A 19,099-nucleotide genomic window follows, 5' to 3' on the forward strand; every position below is an offset into this window, starting at 1 on the left:
GGGCCTTTAGAAGTAACATAGCATCGTCCCTAACCTCAGGGGTTTGAAAAAATGAAGATATTTTCAAAATGAATGAGTGAGATGAATGCCATTGTCTTAGCAGTGGCCAGAGAAGAAAGGATATTGATTTCATAAACTGGCTAAAATATTTTTTGCCAGATTGTAGCTTGAGGTGGATATATTCTTTAGGTTTTCACCCCATACTTAAAGCCACATAATTTTCTTTCCTTTTGGGGTGTTTCCATTTCAATGCACTTTTAAAAATACCTGATTGTGACATGTTTCTTGGGAGATCATGCTTGAAGACCTTGAGTTACCTTCTGACCATATTTCAGTCAAGGCTTTAATCACATCCTCAGCCATTTGAATTATTTAGCATCTTTTTGAGATTACATTTTTTATTCCTAATTATATGACAAAGATATATACCATGAAATATTTATCATGTAATTATGATTAAAACGCACAGTCTCCCCAAAGATGTGAGTAATAACGTTAAGTATTCTATATTTAATTAAAGGAGTCTGGTGGACTGTGCTGGGTTGCCTTGGTTAAGCTGAGAACTACGTTTCCCAGCATCCCCTTGCCTGCGGGTTTCCGGGTTAGAGTTGGCCCAAAGAGGAACATACCCAGACTGGGATGGCCATTACTCTCCGAGGTTTGTTGGATGTCAGGTGCAGTGATGGATGGCAGCAGAGGTGTCTGATGGGTTCCTTGCTTTCTTCTGATCTGCATCTAGCATTTCTTTCTGACTCTTGGCCCTGAGGCTCACCACCAGATGGGTGGCTGCAGAATGACAGGACTGCAGCTGCACAGAGGCCTCGCCCCAGCTTCCCTTTGCAGTCCTTTTGGTGTCTGGACATGCCTGCCCTCTCTGATAGACGGCTTGGTGACTGCTGATCCTCCAACATCCCTTCCAGACCTTTACGCCCCTCCCTCAGCTTTTCCCACAACTATATACGGTCAGATTCCTATAATAAAGCCCTACTCCATGACCTCGTGGTGGCTCTGCTCCCCTGACCGAACCTAACTGACACAAGTAGGAGAATTAGAAGCAAGTGTGAAGTCTTTTCAAAAGGCATTTCATTCTTTCAGAGCCTTTTGCTTTCAACGTTGTTATAAAGGGCAAATGTTTAGAGGTGAACAAAGGTGCTAAAACCTTTCTGACTTGCTTCCGTGGTCTCTAGAGCATAATAAGATGTTCATGAGAAGATGACCCTTCTGACCCATTAGCATTTGTGAGGGTGGGTTTGTGCTGATCCAGACAAACTCAGATTTGTGAAAGCTCCTAAAAGAGAATTGACACTCACCGTGTGTTTATTTCTGTCCTTCATCCCTTCCCCCCCCTTTCTCTTTCACACACACACACACACAAGACGCTTACGCTTTTAGGACCAGTGGTAGGGATTTTTTATTAGGGGTCCAGGTTTTACCTAGAGTAGGAATATAACAAATCCATGCCCTTAACCTTACTCAGGAACGTGCCTTAATGCCACTAAGCTCACTGGCCACCAAAGTATTCCCTTTGTGGGTCACTTTTTGTTTTCCTAACATTTTCATTCATCCACCATCTACCCACCCATCCATCAATCCATTCCTCCCTTCCTCCATCCACCCATTTACCCATCCATCCATCCATTCACCCATCTATCCATCTGTCCGTCCATCCGTCTGTCCATCCATCCATCCATCCATCCATCCATCCATCCATCCATCCACCTACACTTCTAAATGACCTGACTTGGACACAGCATTGGGTTCAGGATGGTGGGGTCTGTAGCTGACATGTTGGGTTTGAGTGCAGTTGCTGTTACTAGCTAACTATGGAATTTGCGGTTGTTATTTAATTTCTGAGCCCCATGTCCTTGGTCTTTTATGTGGTGGTAATAATGTGGTGCCTATTTCATAGGGTGGTTATAAGGATTAGATGAGATAATGGGTATAAAGTGATTAACACTGATATATGGTCTGTTACCATTACAAAATGTTAATTGGTGATGTTATTATTGTCCCCAACTTTATTGAGATATAATTGACGTATGATTGTTGTTATAATTAATCAAAGATGAATTTTTGCTTTTGTCTTCAAGAAATTCTTATAAATTCCTTGAAAGTTTGGTAAAAGCTGTGTAGAAAATCATCTGGACCTTGTAGGCTTTAAGTGTTAGGGGTGGTAGAGACTCTACATTAGCAATTCAATTTGATTTATTTAGGCAAATTCTTTTGAGTCGATTTTAGTAATTTGAACATATATATTTTAAAAACCTATTTATTTCATGTAAATTTTCAAATTTATTGTTCATAGTATTCTTTTGATTTAAAAAATCTTTACTGTTTACTTTACTATTCCTGATATTGATTATTTGTGACTTTTATAGATCAGTCTGGCTCTTTGGTTCTCTTTCATGCTTCTTTACTGGAACACAAAACTCACTAATTCTGTCTTATTTTAAAATAAATGTATATAAAGCTATATATTTACTTTTAAGTACATTCTTCACTGTATCTCACCAGTTTTGATATGAGTTATTTCATAGTTGTTTGGTTCCACATACTTAATTATTTCCACTGAGTTTTCCTCTTTTACGCATGAATTATATTGAGATGTACATTTAAAATTCCAAACATGTGGGCTATTTTTTAATTGATTTATAGCTTAATGACAGTGTAGTCAGAAAGAGTGGTCTGAATGATACCAATTTTTTTTTTTAACATCTTTATTGGAGTATAATTGCTTTACAATGGTGTGTTAGTTTCTGCTTTACAACAAAGTGAATCAGTTATACATATGTTCCCATATCTCTTCCCTCTTGCGTCTCCCTCCCTCCCACCCTCCCTACCCCACCCCTCTAGGTGGTCACAGACCACCTAGCTGATCTCCCTGTGTCATGTGGCTGCTTCCTACTAGCTATCCACCTTACGTTTGGTAGTGTATATATGTCCATGCCACTCTCTCACTTCGTCACAGCTTACCCTTTGAATGATACCAATTTTTGTGATTTAAGTTTTCCGTTGTGACACAAGTAGGTTTTTATACATCTACAAAGATTTTTTTTCTCTACTTGTCAGGTGCATGGTTCAGTTTTTATATTTATTAGATTGCTGATTTTGTTGTTCAGATCTGTTATGTTCTTTTTTTTTTCTTTAAATTGCTTTTTAGTTTGTTTAATACATTTATTTATTTTTGGCTGCGTTGGGTCTTTGTTGCTGCGCGTGGGTTTTCTCTAGTTGCGGCGAACAGGGCTACTCTTTGTTGTGGTGCGCGGGCTTCTCATTGCAGTGGCTTCTCTTGTTGCAGAGCACAGGCTTTAGGCACGGGGGCTTCAGTAGTTGTGACACACAGGCTCGGTAGTTATGGTACACAGGCTTAGTTGCTTCGTGGCATGTGGGATCCTCCTGGACCAGGGCTCGAACCCGTGTCCCCTGCATTGGCAGGAGGATTCTTAGCCACTGCACCACCAGGGAAGTCCTGTTATGTTCTTATTAATTTTGAACTATATCATCTGTCAGTTTTCTGATGTGTTAAGCTCTCCCACTATGTTGATTTGTCAGCTTCTGCTTGTAATTCTGATTTTTCTTTGTGTATTTTTTTGCGTTTTGCTTTATGTATGTTTATATATTTTATGAATTACGATATTTTGAGGCTATGTTATCAGATATATACAAGTTTATGATTATTATAACTTCTAGGTGGATTTTTTCCTTTAATTATTACAAAGTATGCCTCTTCATCCCTATGAATACCTTTTGCTTTAAGTATTATCTGATGTAATATTACCCTGTGAGCTTTATTTTGGTTAACATTTTCATGTCATGTATATTTATATATATGTATGTTTTCAGCCTTGGGGATTTCACGTATATCTTTTTTTTTTTTTTTTTTTTTTTTTGGTTCGCGGGGCTCTTCCTTTTTTTGCCTCTTCCCTTTTGGGGGACCGGCGGCTCTGGACGCGCAGGCTCAGCGGCCATGGCTCACGGGCCCAGCCGCTCTGCGGCATGTGGGACTTCCCGGACCGGGGCACGAACCCGTGTCCCCTGCATCGGCAGGCGGACTCGCAACCACTGCGCCACCAGGGAAGCCCACGTATATCTATTTTAAGTATCTCATACCTGGATTAAAAATGCAAAAGCAATCTAATAATATGTCTTTTAACTGATGAATTTAATCCATTTAGATTTTGTGTGTGTGTGTGTGTGTGTGTGTGTGTGATCACTGAACATATGAGTTTATTTCTACAGTTTCTACTATCTTATTGCACATTTTTGTTTACTATGCTTTTGTTTTCTCTTTCCTCTTTCTCTGCTCTCTGTTGGATTGATAGAGTTTTTCATGTTCCTCTCTATTCTTCCACCTCACTTCTGGCTTGGAAACTATAAGTTGGTAGTTACCCTTAAAATGTTAACACTCATAATTAACTGTAAAATTTTCTGTCATACTCTATAATTATTCAGTAATTCTAGCCTCTTCCCATCAACCACAGTGGTCTCTCATATGTTACCTACTCACTGAACACTATTCCACTCTCCTTTAATTGATGTTTATAGTTTTAGTTTTACCCAATTTTAAATTATCAAAGTTTTTTTTTTGTATAATCTAGCAGTTAATTAAATGTATTAACATATATATTTTTTATCTTTGCCCATAGTTGTTTGTTCCCTTTGGTTAATTTTTCTTCTTGCTGAAATATATCCTTTAGTAGTTTTTTTTTTTTTCCTAGTAAGAACCTGAGTATATGTCTGTATTCCAGATAATGCCTTTATTTTGTCCTCACTCTCGAAGGATAGTTTAGCTAGATATAAAATTCTAAGTTGAAAGTTACTTTCTCCTCAGCATCCTTTTTTTTTTAAAATCATCTGTATTTCCTGTTGACAGGTCTGTTGTGAGACTATTGTTCCTTTACAGAACGTCTGTCTTTTTTCCCCCTCTGTGTATTAGTCAGGATTCTCCAGAGAGAACCAATAAGGGGTGTGTGTGTGTGTGTGTGTGTGTGTGTGTGTGTATGTTTGTGTGTGGATACTTGTTTTAAGGAATTGGCTCATGCAATTTTGGTGGCTTGGTGAGTCCAAAATCTGATAGAATAGGCTGCAGGCTGGACACTGAGGAAAGAGTTGCAGTTCAAATCCAAAGGCAGCTTGCTGGTGAAGTAGAATGAGCCAGTGTTGCACATGAAATCTGAAGGCAGTCTGCGGCAGAACCTCTCCTGCTTGGGGAAGGTCAACCTTTTGTTCTATTCAGGCCTTCCGTTGATTGGGTGGGGCCTACCCACATTATGGAGGGCAATCTGCTTTACTCAAAGTCTACTGATTTAAGTATAAATCTCATCCCAAACACCCTCACAGAAACATCCAGAATAATGTTTGACCAAGTATCTGGGCATAATGGCTCAGCCGAGTTGCACATAAAATTAACCATCACACTCTGCAAAATATTGTCTTTGTATCCTTTATATTCTGTGGTTTTACTGTGGTGTTTCTAGGTGTGGATTTATTTATATCCCTGCTTGACACTCAAAATATAGTACAAATCTTCAATTCTGGAAGATTTTCAGCATTTATATCTTGAATATTGCTTGTCCAGTATTCCCTGTATTCTCTTGTTCTGGCTCCTGCTTGATGAATGTTGGAATCTTATAATTCTTCCTCCATGTCTCTTAATTGCTCTTTCATATTTTAATTTTATTTTCTCTCCATGCTGTGTTCTGGGTGAGTTCCTCAGAATGGTCTTCCAATTTACTAGTTCTCTCTTTGTATCTAGTCCAGAATTTATTCCACCTAGTAAGTTTTTCTCATTTCTAGGGTTTCAGTTATTTTCATATCTACCTCTTCTTGCTTTACACTTGCCTATTTTTTTTTTTTTTTTTTTTTGCGTTATGCGGGCCTCTCACTGTTGTGGCCTCTCCCATTGCGGAGCCGGACGCGCAGGCTCAGTGGCCATGGCTCACGGGCACAGCCGCTCTGCGGCGTGTGGGATCTTCCTGGACCAGGGCAGGAACCCGTGGCCCCTGCATCGGCAGGTGGACTCTCAACCACTGCGCCACCAGGGAAGCCCCACTCGCCTATTTTTGTTATACAGTTGACCATTGAACAATGTGGGGGTTAGGGGCACTGACCCCTTTGCAGTTGAAAATCTGTGTATAACTTTATAGTCAGCCCTCTGTATCCACAGTTCCACCTCTGTGGCTTCAACCAACAGTGGTACTGTAGTACATATTTATTGAAAAAAAAAATCCACGTATAAGTGGACCCACACAGTTCAAACCTACGTTGTCCAAGGGTCAATTGTATAATTCCTTGAATTGCTTTAAATGAATTTATGCCTTCATTTACCTCTTTGAATATTTTGAACATAAATAAAATCTTTGGTTGACGGAGCTGTAACATCAGTTTCATCTGGAGTTTAATACATGTTTCAATTTTGATTTTGGTGGCTGACTTGTAATTTTGTTTTTTTAGGCCTTTTTTCCCCTACCCTCCAGCTTTACTGAGGTTAATTGACAAAATTATAAGATATTTAAAACATACAGTGTGATGATTTGATATACGTATACATTGTGACAGGATTCCCCCATTGAGTTTTGAATAGGGGTTTTAACTTTTGGTCCTTCGTTGTTGATGTTGATTTTTCTCTCTTTATACTTCCCTCTTCCTGTCTAGTAGTCCCCTTCTACCCAGCAGAAATTAAACTCCCTGCTGCTGCTTCCTGCTTCCAGTCCCAGAGATCAGCTACTCAAGTCCATAGGAATGTTTATTTCTTGTTTTGGAGTCTGAATCTGTCGCTTTTTGTTTTCCCTTACAATTTGGCTGTCATTGCTGTGGTGTCTGGAGCAGAGGGGTGATCAAAATGTGAGCTTAGTGTGTTGTCTTGACTAGCTAGCTCATGTGATTTAAACATTTTTGCTTTACAAATGGCATAAGATGGATGATCTGACTGGAAAGAGTTAGAAAACAAAAGTAGTGGTTCACATATTTAGAGTCTCCTGGTATTGCCTACACTGAAAATAAATTTTGGTTGATGAAATGAACGAAGGGGTTGTTTTTGCAAATCTTAGGTCCGGTGGATCCTCTCTCAGATTTTATTCTACTACCACTACTGTTATGACCACCAGGTCAGGAGGAAGTGCCACTTGTCTTGGTTGGCTAATGGCAGGATGATTTTGTCCAGATCATTTCATGTTTCGGTGTGAAATGGAGATTGTGCCATCCTGATTTACGTCATTGGAAATAACAGCTGTGAAAACACTTTGAAAAACATTTTGAAGAGCTAGGCCACAGTGAGTGGTATTGTTATTAATACTCCTTGTTAATTCTCATTGGAGAGAGTAGTGTTGTGTGGTCCGGGAAAACGGTTTTGGAAGCAGGTGGATCTACATTCTTACTAGTTGTGTGATCTTAGTGGGTAGATCAGTTAACCTGACTCATCTTCTTTAGAAGAGATAGACAGTAGCTGTCACTCCTCAGTCCTTTTACTTTGTTCTGTTAGCTTAGGATCAGAGGTCAACTTTCCTTTGTCTCATCTGGAAACTTCAGTAGGGCCAATTTCCATCTCAGAGTTAAATAGGGGACTTGAGAAGCCCAGGCACTTTGCCCTTTATCAACCCCCAAAGTGGTTTCTCTTTCCAGAGCTTTATCTATATGAAGCCATTCTCATCCCTGAGAAAACTAACCAATTGCATTTCATTGTTGTTTGATTCCTTGGCTACAGGGCCCTAGGACTTGGAAGAGGTTCGGAGGGACATGTCCAAGGGGCCCAGGGAGGCAGATCAGGCTCAGGGTGCTGGCTTCCTACCCAGCACCCTGTCCTCCTTGCCCACCACCTCCACGCTTCCTGAGGACAGGTGCTTGTCATGAGCACACCCACGGTGCGGGCTGTCTGTCCTTTTCTCTTCTTACTGCCACTCATGAGAGCTGCACCAGGAAGGAGTGCATGTGGACCATGGAACCTCCAAAACGACAGAGGATTCAGACGTGGTGTGTAAGTAGGAACATCATTCCTGCCCTGCTGAGAGGCGACCGTGATTTACATGTAAGAATATGGACTTGGCCACAAGGAACCTGAGCGGGGAGCTCTGTGGCCTTGGGCTGGTTTGGGCTTCCTCACTGCTAACATGGGGATGTTGCAGTTGTGGATGGCTCAAAGTCCACAGCACAGGGAATGGCACTTTTTATTGCTCTGGTTGTGCCTGTCCTGGGGAAGGGGGCTGGTCCTCACTGCAGGGAAGCTCCTTGAGGGTTCCTGGGGCAGGATCCTCAGGATGATTCTGCAGTACCCCTGACTCTGGTGTCTTCTTTAAAGTGGCCTCTTCAGTTCCTTCTTTGGCCATTTTCTAAGAATCTGACCAATACCAGTTCCTTTCTGAATTTAACTTGCTCTAAAGCCAAATCAACTCCGATGAAGCAACCAGGATTGGTGCATTTTCTTCTCTTGTTTCCCCATATGAATGAAGGTTATCGTTGCAAGAAGGTGGGACGGTCATATTTTATTCACTGCTTTGATGCTGAATCTTGACAAATATTAAAAGTGAAGAGTATACAGGGAGGGGATCCCAACCCAAGCCAGGAAGCTTTTGAGTGGCTAGAAAAATCATTGCATTAAGCCATAATAAACATCAGTCTGCAGGTATGTTATAGTTTTATGCTTTTTAGAGAACATTTCTACCTGTAACTGCTTTTGTATTGGAGTAGGAAAGCTGGACCCAAATCTGAAAATCTTTCATCTGTTAGCCCTAATACATACTCACAAGTACATCGCAGTCTTGGGGAGGTACAATTAAAAGGCGTAATCCTTTTTTCAAGTCCTCAGGTTTAATTTTCATGATTACGGTAGATTATGAGGCATTCTGCGTCTCGGTCTCCAAGAGAGACAGCGCCTTCTCTTTAGTCCCTTTCAACAGTTGTTTATGGCAGTTTCAGCCTCTTTCTGCCTCTCGGAGGCTCTTTATTTTTAAAGCAAGGCAGACAAGGCCTAAAATTATTCCATTAAAGAGGGGCAATTTTTGTAATGGGACTTAGAGTGCTTTGCAGAAGTGCAGGCAAGTTTCTTCAATATCCTGAGCATTATTCGCTCATTTAGTTAAATGATGTTTCTAATTCCCTGGTAATTACGTGTAATGAGGCACTTTTTCTCTTCTTGATGAGACTTTAGCCTAATATGAGATGGCGTATTTTTTTCTTTTTTTTTTTTCCATGGGGATAATTACCCCTTCCCAGGAAAAGCAGGGTTTGTTGCACAGAATATAGCAAATTATTTTATTTCCTGCCATCTTGACTGCCAGTAAATTATAAAATTAAGTTTCAGTGGTGCATTAGCACCATTTTGGAAAAAGCTCCAGACTATTTTTCTTTTTCTTTTCTTTCTTTCTTTCTTTTTTCTTTTCTTTTCTTTCTTTCTTTTTTTTTTTTAAATTCATGTACTGCTGTCCTCTGGGATTGTAGAGGCTATTATTCATAGAATAGATGTTTTTCTGCCAATTCCTAGTATTCAGATGTATTGAAGCAGCAACATAGGTTTAATTTTTCTGGCTGATATCCAACGTAGAATGTTCTTGTAAGCGTCTTTGTGTTCGGATAATTATCATCACAAAGTTAAGTAATATGTCCCCTCTTTCTCTGCTCTCCCCTCACTCCTCCTTTGGATGTCAAATTACCTTTTTTTTGTGCAGTGCTTCAATTAGATGCAAAGCAACTAAATTTGAATCACATGAAAGTGGTGACACCAGCTATTAAAAGGCAAGAAATTCAGAGTTAATATAGTCACTCTCCCTAACTCTTGCTGTTGTTAAAAAGCAAATTTGAAGAGAGAAAAATATGAAGAGAACATCATTAATTAAGGACAATGTCATGTCATATTTTTACTGATTTTAGAATAGTACGTGTGTGTGCATGTGTGTCCATGCATGTGTGTGTGTGTGTGTGTGTGTCTGCTTCTGCTTTTTTGGTCTTTGTTTCTGAAGAAGAAACATTTCTTAGGTAGCAGAATGGGATGGAAAGAGAAAAAGAGAGCCGAGAACTGGGAGTCAGGGGCTAGAGTTTTAGGCTCTGCCTCACCTGGCTGTGTGGTTTCGGCGTGATGACCTTTTCGAGCCTCAGTTTCCTCCCCTGGAAAATGCACGGGTTCCAGCAGAAGAGCTGTAAGAGTTTAGGAACCTGAAAGGTCTCCATTTTAATTAGTGAAAGGATCATGTATTGGGGTCATTCCAAAGCAGCCTAGATTTGAGGTTTGTGTGTTGCATTACTTTAGTGGAACATATACCTGTGGCTTCTAATCGATGTCCCAGTATTTTCTTTTTCTTGAGGATGACTGAAGACTCTTTTTGTTTGTCCTTTTCGTATAAATGGAAAACACCTGTTTGATGTGGGCTGATTTCTCCATGTTTCGGGAATGGGGAATGTTCACTGAAATGATGAGCCTTTCTCACTCACATGTGTCATCAACCTGCAATAAAAACTTCCCATCTGGAGTTTTTATTTTAAGAAACTGCTGTTCGGGGTAATTCTGTTTTAGGGTATTTGTGTTACTTACTTCACTTTTCCCCTTGGGATCACCGAGGTTCATGTGCTGCTTCCTGATGGAATGTGTTTGTCTCCTCTGCGTTGGATGACTCTGGTGCCCAACCTGGGGACCTGGCACAGGCCAGCACCTGTGGCCTAAGTACCCCTGTGTCACAGTAAGAAGTACACTCTACACTGGGTTGGATAGTGCCCACACAAAATTCATGTCCATCCAGAACCCATGAATGTGACCTTGTTTGGAAATAGGGTCTTTGCATATGCAATCCAGGCAAGATGTGGCCATATGCAATTAGGGTGGGCCCTAAATCCAATGTGACTGCTGTCCTTATAAGAAGAGGAACATTTGTGCAGACACACAGAAGGAAGATGGAGGCAGAGATTGGAGTGATGCATTTACAAGCCAAGGCACACTGGGGACACCAGAAGCTGGAAGAGGCAAGCCTCCACTAGAGGCTTTGGAGGGAGCACACCCTGCCAACACCTTGATTTTAGACTTCTGGACTCCAGAACTGAGAGTAAATTTCTGTTGTTTGAAGTCACCAAGTTCAGGGTAATTTGTTAACAGCAGCGATAGAAAACTAATACAGGCTCTAAGGCACGTTCTGATAATTCTGCATCTAGGTAGAAACTGCTGATGAAACCTTTTTTGTGTGCGATTAGTTTGACATATTTCTGTCACTTATAAACATCTATACAAATCTCAGAAAAGAATTTCCCCCTTGGGGGAAAATGGATCTGTATTTTTAATTTTTCCAGCTTTACTGAGATATAATTGACATATAACATGGTGTAAGTTTAAGGTGTACAACATGTTGATCTGATACACTTATATACAGTGAAATGATTACCGCTGTGTCGTTAGCTAACACCTCTGTCACCCCACATAACAGCCATTTCTTTTTTTGTGATGAGAACCTTGAAGATCTACTCTCTTAGCAACTTTCAAGTATATAGTACAGTATAATAATCACTGTGCTGTACATTAGATCCCCAAACATATTCATCCTATGACTGAAACGTTTCTCCCCTTTGACCAACATCTCTCCATTTTCCCCAGACCTCAAACCCTGGTAATAACCATTCTACTCTGTTTCTATGACTTTGGCTCTTTTTAGATTTCACACATAAGGGGTATCATATAGTATTTGGCTTTGGCTTTGGCTTCTTTCACTTAGCGTAATGCCCATAAGGTCCATCTGTGTAGTCACAAATGGCAGGATTTCTTTCTCATGGCTGAATGATACTCCATTGTGTATTTGTACCACATCTTCTTTATCCACTCATTAGTTGACGGTCACTTAGGTTGTTTCCATGTCTTGACTCTTGTGAATAATGCTGAAGTGAACCTGGGACTGCATATATCTCTTCAAGATCCTGACTTCGTTTCCTTTGGATATATACCCAGAAGCGGGATTGCTGCAACATTTTAAATTTTTTTGAGGAGCCTCCGTACTGTTTTCCATATGGTTGTACCAATTTATACTCCCACCAACAGTGCACAAGTTTGATCTTTTCTCCACATCCTCGGCAACACTTGTTATCTCTCGGTTTTTTGATGAGTCATTCTAATAGGTGTGAGGTGTTGTCTCCCTTGTGGTTTTTGTTTACATTTTCCTTATTAATAGTGATGCTGAGCATCTTTTCATGTACCTGTTGGCCATTTGTATTGACACATATTTTAACTGGTGGTTAAATACGGAGGGTGTAAGATGCCACTGGCCCATGTGGGATTGGCCGAATGTTTTGTCTGCTCGTCCAGGCCTGAGCATCCCCAGGGAGGAAGTCAACCCCTGGCCTGGCCTAACACAAGCTTCCAGTTGTTTGTTGCTACTTTGAGGGAACCTTGGGGGTGTTCAGTGGACATCTCAGGGGAGGTGAGGTCAGCAGGGCAGGCTTGGCTGCCCTTCCTCCTTCCTGACTTTAGTCTTTCCACCTGTAAAATGGAACTACTAACGCACTAAATTGTGAGTGAGCGTCAGGTGAAATCAAGAACATGTGATTTAACTCTGCAGTGAGCTCGGTAGATAATTGTCATTGTTGTTACTTTGATTTCATGTTGGTAAGCTGACCCCTAGGCTTTGAAGTGGATACCTGGAGACGAATCGGGGTTGTAATCTCAAGTTACAACTCCGGAGAAGGAATTTTTATTTGTAAGAATGAACAATGGTAGAGGAAACCTGTGTGGCGCTGAATTCAAGAAATGGGACACCCGGCCACTGGCACTGGGGACGCTTCCAGCAGATTCTGCAACCTTTGCTTGAGTTCTTGTTCACTGCAGTGACCACTGACCACTTGCTGAGACATCTTCACCAATGTCCAGGTGACCCTTTTGTTGTTCCTTGGGTGGCCGAGGGTGGAGGCTGAGGGAGCAGGTGAAAAGGGGGAGGGCTGGCAGTTCCTCTTAGCGTAGGAATCAACACAGATTTGAATATTCAGTCCTAAGGGTTATAAATAATGTGAGTTTTCATTGACGGGAAAGCAGTGCTACATTTAGTACAATAATTAGTTATTTGATTACTTTTGTTTTAGCCTGAAGTAGAGGACAATTGACAAATGTGAATACCTCTGAGACTGATGGGGCACAGTAAACTAACTTTATTTATTGCAAAATGCAATTTTATTAATATGAATTGACAGTAATTAATTTGCTAGTGTTGATGTTGTTAATAATTGCATGTAATTTATGAAATATTCATGCTAGAGCAGAATAAAATAATGCATAGGTCCTCTGGCTTATTTGTTTAAAAGGCTGAATATTTCAACAAAGCCTTTCGAATTCAGTGTATTCATATTACAGTGCCTTGAAATCCCACAAAATAACCACAAATACTTAGCTGCATTGTGCCTTTACATTCCTTATTTTAGCAGTTCTTAACTTGACTTCCAGGCACTTCCAGGGATACTGTGACTGTACCTCAGCGCACCATGACACTCCTGAAATTAAATAGGAGAATGTAATTTTTACGAGCCTCCTCCAAAGATAAAGCACTTACCGCTGCACTGTCTATCTTAGTCTTCATAAAAATTCCAAAAATAGCTACTTTATTCCCGTTTCACAGGTAAGGAAACTAAGGCTATGAGTGGAGAAGCCTTGGTTCTCGGTAGCCGTGCAAGGTCAAGTGGCAGAGGCAAGCCTCAGCCTGGGTCCTCTAGCTCCTCAATCCAGGACCCACAGAGTGAAATCTAATTTTGCTTTTATTCCAGTTTTTTTTTTTTTTTCTGAATGAAAGTATGGGCTGTTTCCCCCTCCTAATTCAGTTTGGCCCTCTTGTTCCTAGAAAAGGATTGTAATTAGAGAGAATCACAATTGAATTGAGCTAATGCGATCAATGACATAGGAGCTGGAGTCTGTGACCTGGCTCTGTCGAGGCCTTTAGTCACTGTCTCACTTCACAGGCCCCTTCCCCACTCTGCGGGCTGCAGCCCCGGGGCCCCAGGGCAGCTGTGTTTAGAGGGGCAGAAGAGGCAGCTGTTGGGTTCTGGAACATGTGCCCAGAGATCCTGGCTCAGTTCTAACTCCCTGGGCTGACTTCACAGGCCTGCAACCTGTTCCCACACTCAGAAGGGCCCCCACATCTGGTTTCCTATTGTCAGCATCCTGAGATTCTGAATCACTTTTAAACAGCAGACCCCACGTTTTCATTTGGCACTGGCCTCGGAAATTATGTAGCTGGTTCTGCGCTCCCTCTGGAACTCGGAGACAAGTCGTCTTGCCCCTCTGAGCCTCAGCTCTTTATCTGAGAAACGCAGATAGGATGTTTTACTCCACAGAGTTCTCAAGGGGTTAAGTGAGCGCGTGCCCGTGAATGCAACCCACGGCCAATGCCGGGCATCTGTATTAGAGACTGTCTTCCAGCATCAGCATCTTTCAGGCCTCACTGAGTGAGCAAGCACTGGAGCTTGTTCCAGAATGAGGGCAGCAGGGAGTCTGAGTCCAGTCCAGGCCTCTTCCTGAGCCCCTCCGAGCCCCGTCCCAGGTCAGAGCCACTGTATACTTAAAAATCCGACAAAGACCTAAGTCCACAGATAATTCAGGGTGATAAGTTTGCCCCACATTTTTGGCTGGGGTCTTCGGAGGTCAGCTCTGGAGACAGACAAATGGGGGGAAGTTTAGGGTTCAAAAAACCACCTACGGTGTACGAGTTTTTAGCCCTCAGGCATGTGCCTTACTCATTTTGAGAAGAAAAGAAAAATGCTTTTTGCGCAGAGTTTCCAACTGACAGTTTGTCTTTCTACCTGTGACCTCGGACAGGTCAGTCTTCTCATTTGTAAAATGATAATAATGTTGGTTACCCCCTGGGGCTGTGGGGTGCATTAAATAAGGAAATGCAGGTGGAGCTCTTGGCACCGTGCTTGGCCTGTATACAGGAAGCACTCAGTGAGAGTTAGATTGTCTTTGCCTTCGTCTTCTGATTATTATTAATTGATAACACTTGGGGGGCTAGCAGACCTCTCAGCTCTCTTTGGCAGGGTAGATGAAGGGTTAAACTGAGGGCAGAGGTGGCACTCTAGGCCTGCCGAACCCCCCTGGCTGCCCCGCCTCCCCCATTTCTCCCTCCGTTCCTCCCCCATGAATACACTGGGCGGTGACTTGTCACCTTTGCTGCCTCCAAGCCCCAAAACCTGCGGAGAGGTTTCAGGTGGGAGCTGGGCTACCATACTGCAGGCCTCTTCCTTGAACCTTGAGCTTTACTCGCTGGACAGTATCTTTATGATCTCCCTGTACTAGGGCTGTGATCTAAGTGTCTGCACCCAGAACCCGCTCATAGGGGAGCTCCTTATGGATACAGAACACTTTATTCCATTCTGCCTTGAGGCTGACTCGCAGTGAACTACGGTTGAGTGAAGAATGAAACTGAACCTTGAAAGGAAAGGACCTTCTGCTTATAGACAGCACTTTTTTCTTTTTTGCCATTTTATCAATTTTAAGCATACAATTCAGTGGCATTAAGCACATCCACGATGCTGTGCAACCATTGCCACTTTCCATTTCCAGAACTCTTTCATCACCTGACTCTGAAACTCTGTACTCATTAAACAATGACTCCGCATTCTCCCTTCCCCCAGCCCCTGGCCACCACCATCCTTCTTTCTGTCTCTATGGATTTGTCTATTCTGGGTGCCTCAGAATAGACAAATGTAATTGGACAAATGAATAGACATGTGTAATTGGAGTCACACAACATTTGTCCTTTTGTATCTAGCTGCTTTCACATAGCATGTTTTCAAGTTTCATCCATGCTGTAACATGTATCAGAATTTCATTCCTTTTTAAGGCTGAATAATATTCCACTGCTTGGATAGACCACATTTGGTTTACCCATTCATCAGTCAATGGACAGATGGGGTTGTTTGGGTTTTGCCTACCTTTGGCTATTCTGCATAGTGCTGCCGTGAACATGATGTGTAAGTATCTTTGAGTCCCTGCTTTCAGTTCTTCTGGATATATACCTAGGAATGGAATGACTAGGTCATATGATGATTCTGTGGGTTTTTTTTTTGGGAAGAACTGTCAAACTGTTTTCCATGCAGCTGCACCATTTTACATTCCCCTTAGCAATGTATGAGGGCTCAGTTTCTATACATCCTTGCCTACACTTGTTATTTTAGGTAAGTACTTTTAGCCCCGAGGCAAACCATCTCCTTGTTCTTCCTATAAATATATAGGTATCTTTGCTGAAAGCAGGCTTCCATTCTAAGCTGGCAAGAACCAGTTAAGGAAAGGAGACAGTCTGGGAGAGACGCGGTCATTAACCTTGCTCCACGATGCTGAGGCCAGCCCTGCTCTTTAGTAAACGGACGGGGTAATCTCTGTGGCTGGGGCAGTTGAGTGCCCACACTCCTCTCTGCTTTTCCGGGGACAAGAGCATCAGGGAAATGGAGGGCATAGTGGGGGGAAAGCGGTGGCCTCTGCTGCCGTTCTTGGTTAATTCTGTCTAAAGAATGTGCAGTGAAATTTGTGTCCATATGACCCACGGCAACAAGAAATGAACCTCTCTTTTCTGGGCAGAGGTATGGCGGGGGTGTGGCGGCCGGGCCCACTGAGGGGCAGGATGAATAGGCCAGGCGCTTTGTGCTGGAGCCAGGCGTTTGGACTGTAACTCTAATCGTTTTCGTGATCCACGAGCCTCATGAGCACACCAAGCAATCAAACACCCCCCGCTCCGCCCTTCACGTGGGACCCCAGTGGGTGTCAATTGGCGCTGCTCTATGGAAATGGTGTCCTGGGATTCCAAAAACACAGCATCTCAGCCCACCAGGCCCTCTCTCTGCAGCAGAAGGCAAATGGCCTGGAGGGAGGATGAGGGTCCCGGGTTCTCTGGGCTGAGAACCCCTGGATCTGCTAGAGATTCTGACCTGTCCCTGCAGTGACCAAGGCACCGGGAGGGGGCTTGTCTTCATTGGTGTAGCTGGCCTTCTTCCCTGGTGAAGAAGGGCTGAGACTGGCAGGAGTCTCTTGGTGCCACAAGGGTCCATCTGCAGGGCAGGACCTGCATGCAGGCATGCTGACCTGTGGCACAGGACTGACAGGGACAGGGGATGGTCCTTAAGTGAAGGCAAATGGAGAGAGAGAGAGTGCATATCAACGACCAGTAATTCCTGAACACTCCAGGCTCAGCGCCAGTGGAGGGGTGGTGGGCACAGAACCACTGTCCTGCCTTCCTGGGCACTTGCCTTCCTGGGCTCTTCCTCGGGCAGTGAGTGGTGCCTGTGCTTGTTGAGTGCTGTGTGTGTGGCACGGTGCCGCGTCCTGGGCCGAGCCCTCACCCGCCACCCTATGGTGGGGATTCCTGGCTCCACTTTGCAGCATGACTTGGGTTGTCACTATATTTCCCAGTTGCGTGGCTTTGGGAAGCCAGTGGACCTCTCTGAGCCTCAGTTTCATCATCTAGAAGTGGGGATAATAGTCTTCATGGGGAGAATAAATGTGAAAACCCTGTCTGTAAAGGAGAAAACCTGTTTTACATGTTGGTGCTATATGGGGTGCAAAAATCACTGTATCACACAGTTATGAAGATGTTAGGAGATATATGAACGAATAATGAGAACTTAGAATATCTTACATGTTCAGGTGCAAATGTTGATGGAATCGTGTGCAATTATAAGCAACACCAGCAGGATAACCACTGCCCAGCTAGTGGGGGCTGAACAGGGATCTGCACTCTGGTCCTTCAGAGACCAAAGCCCATGTTTTTAAGCACCACACTGCAGGGCCCCTGCTAGCTTTTGTGAGTCTCAAAACCACCCTGTTCTGGAGGCCAGGAAAGAATTAATAACCCCTTTAAAAGATGGGGAAACTGAGGTTGGAGAGAGGACCCGATACCTGGAGAAATGCTAGGCAGTAGGGGCTGAGGACATTTAATTTCAGAAGCTGGGGTCTGGAGTTCATAATTCATTCATTTATTTAACAAATGTTTATTGAGCAGATATTATGTACCAGGGACTGGTCTGGGTGTTTGGGGCGCCATGGTGAGCAAAACCAGATACAGTTGCAGCTCTCATGGAGCTTCTGGGCTATGGAGGAGGCAGAGCAAGTAACTAACCACACAAATGAGCTGTGCTGTTGTAAAGGATGCAGTCTTCTGCAAACGGCAGACACGTGATGTAAGGAGGGCCTGGAAAAGGCTGTTGGGCAGCTTCCGCCTTCTAGAAAGGAAGATAAAGAGGGAGGGAGGCCTGAGCAAAGGCCCTGGGGCAGCTCCAAGGGACTGAGGCATTGGAGCTGAGAGCAGGGAGTAAGGGTGGGACAATATATGGTGGGGGAAGGGGGTCAGGGCCATGTTACGGGGTTTTGTCCTTATCCTGAGAGCAGTGGGAAGCTTTCTGAGGGTTTTCACCAGGAGAACGATACAGATCAAATTTGGGCTCTGAAAAGTTCACTCTAGCTTCAGTGTGGAGAATCCGCTCGGAGCAAAACCATTCGAAGTGACAAAAAACAAAGAACATACCAGTTGAGTAAAATCTTAAATAGCTGATTCATTAACTAGACTAACAAAGTCAAGAAATGCTCCCACCAGGACTTCCCTGGTGGCACAGTGGTTAAGAATCCGCCTGCCAATGCAGGGGACACGGGTTCCAGCCCTGGTCCAGGAAGATCCCACGTGCCATGGAGCAACTAAGCCCATGTGCCACAACTACGGAGCCTGCGCTCTAGAGCCCACGAGCCACAACTACTGAGCCTGCGTGCCACAACTACTGAAGCCCACGCGCCTAGAGCCTGTGCTCTGCAACAAGAGAAGCCACTGCAGTGAGAAGCCCGCACACCGCAACGAAGAGTAGCCCTCGCTCGCCGCAACTAGAGAAAGCCCACCTGCAGCAACGAAGACCCGACACAGCCAAAAATAAATAAAATAAATAAATTTATTTAAAAAAAGAAATACCCCCACCCAATCACCCGCACGTGTGCATGGCACGTGCACAGCGTCATTATAGCACACCTGGGCATACGACCAGATGGAGGACGTCCCCGAGCCTCTCGTTTCTGTGCCCACACAGTTGGCTCAGCACCTGAGCTGACTTCCTGGGCCCTCAAGACATGCCTGCTATGGACTTATATACACTATTAAATGTAAAACAGATAGCTAGTGGG

General features: G+C 43.3%; 1 protein-coding gene across 3 annotated transcripts in view; it reads left to right on the top strand.

The window, feature by feature from the left end:
- Nucleotides 1-19,099, top strand: part of BUB3 (BUB3 mitotic checkpoint protein) — an 80,899-nt gene that overhangs the window by 18,512 nt on the left and 43,288 nt on the right. For 2 of the 3 annotated variants that reach the window (XR_003797033.1, XR_003797032.1), the window contains exon 8: nucleotides 7,703-7,972. Coding sequence is in view for 1 of the 3 variants with exons in the window: in XM_029245222.1 (XP_029101055.1) it covers nucleotides 7,703-7,829 (127 nt within the window). In the remaining 2 variants the exon portion in view is untranslated. Of the gene's footprint in view, nucleotides 1-7,702; nucleotides 8,019-19,099 lie in introns of those variants that run through there. The other variant, XM_029245222.1, reaches the window with a different exon arrangement.

The sequence above is a fragment of the Monodon monoceros genome, unplaced genomic scaffold, assembly GCF_005190385.1.
Source record: "Monodon monoceros isolate NGI ecotype Baffin Bay Population unplaced genomic scaffold, NGI_Narwhal_1 Super_Scaffold_4, whole genome shotgun sequence".
NCBI classification, from domain to species: Eukaryota; Metazoa; Chordata; class Mammalia; order Artiodactyla; family Monodontidae; genus Monodon; species Monodon monoceros.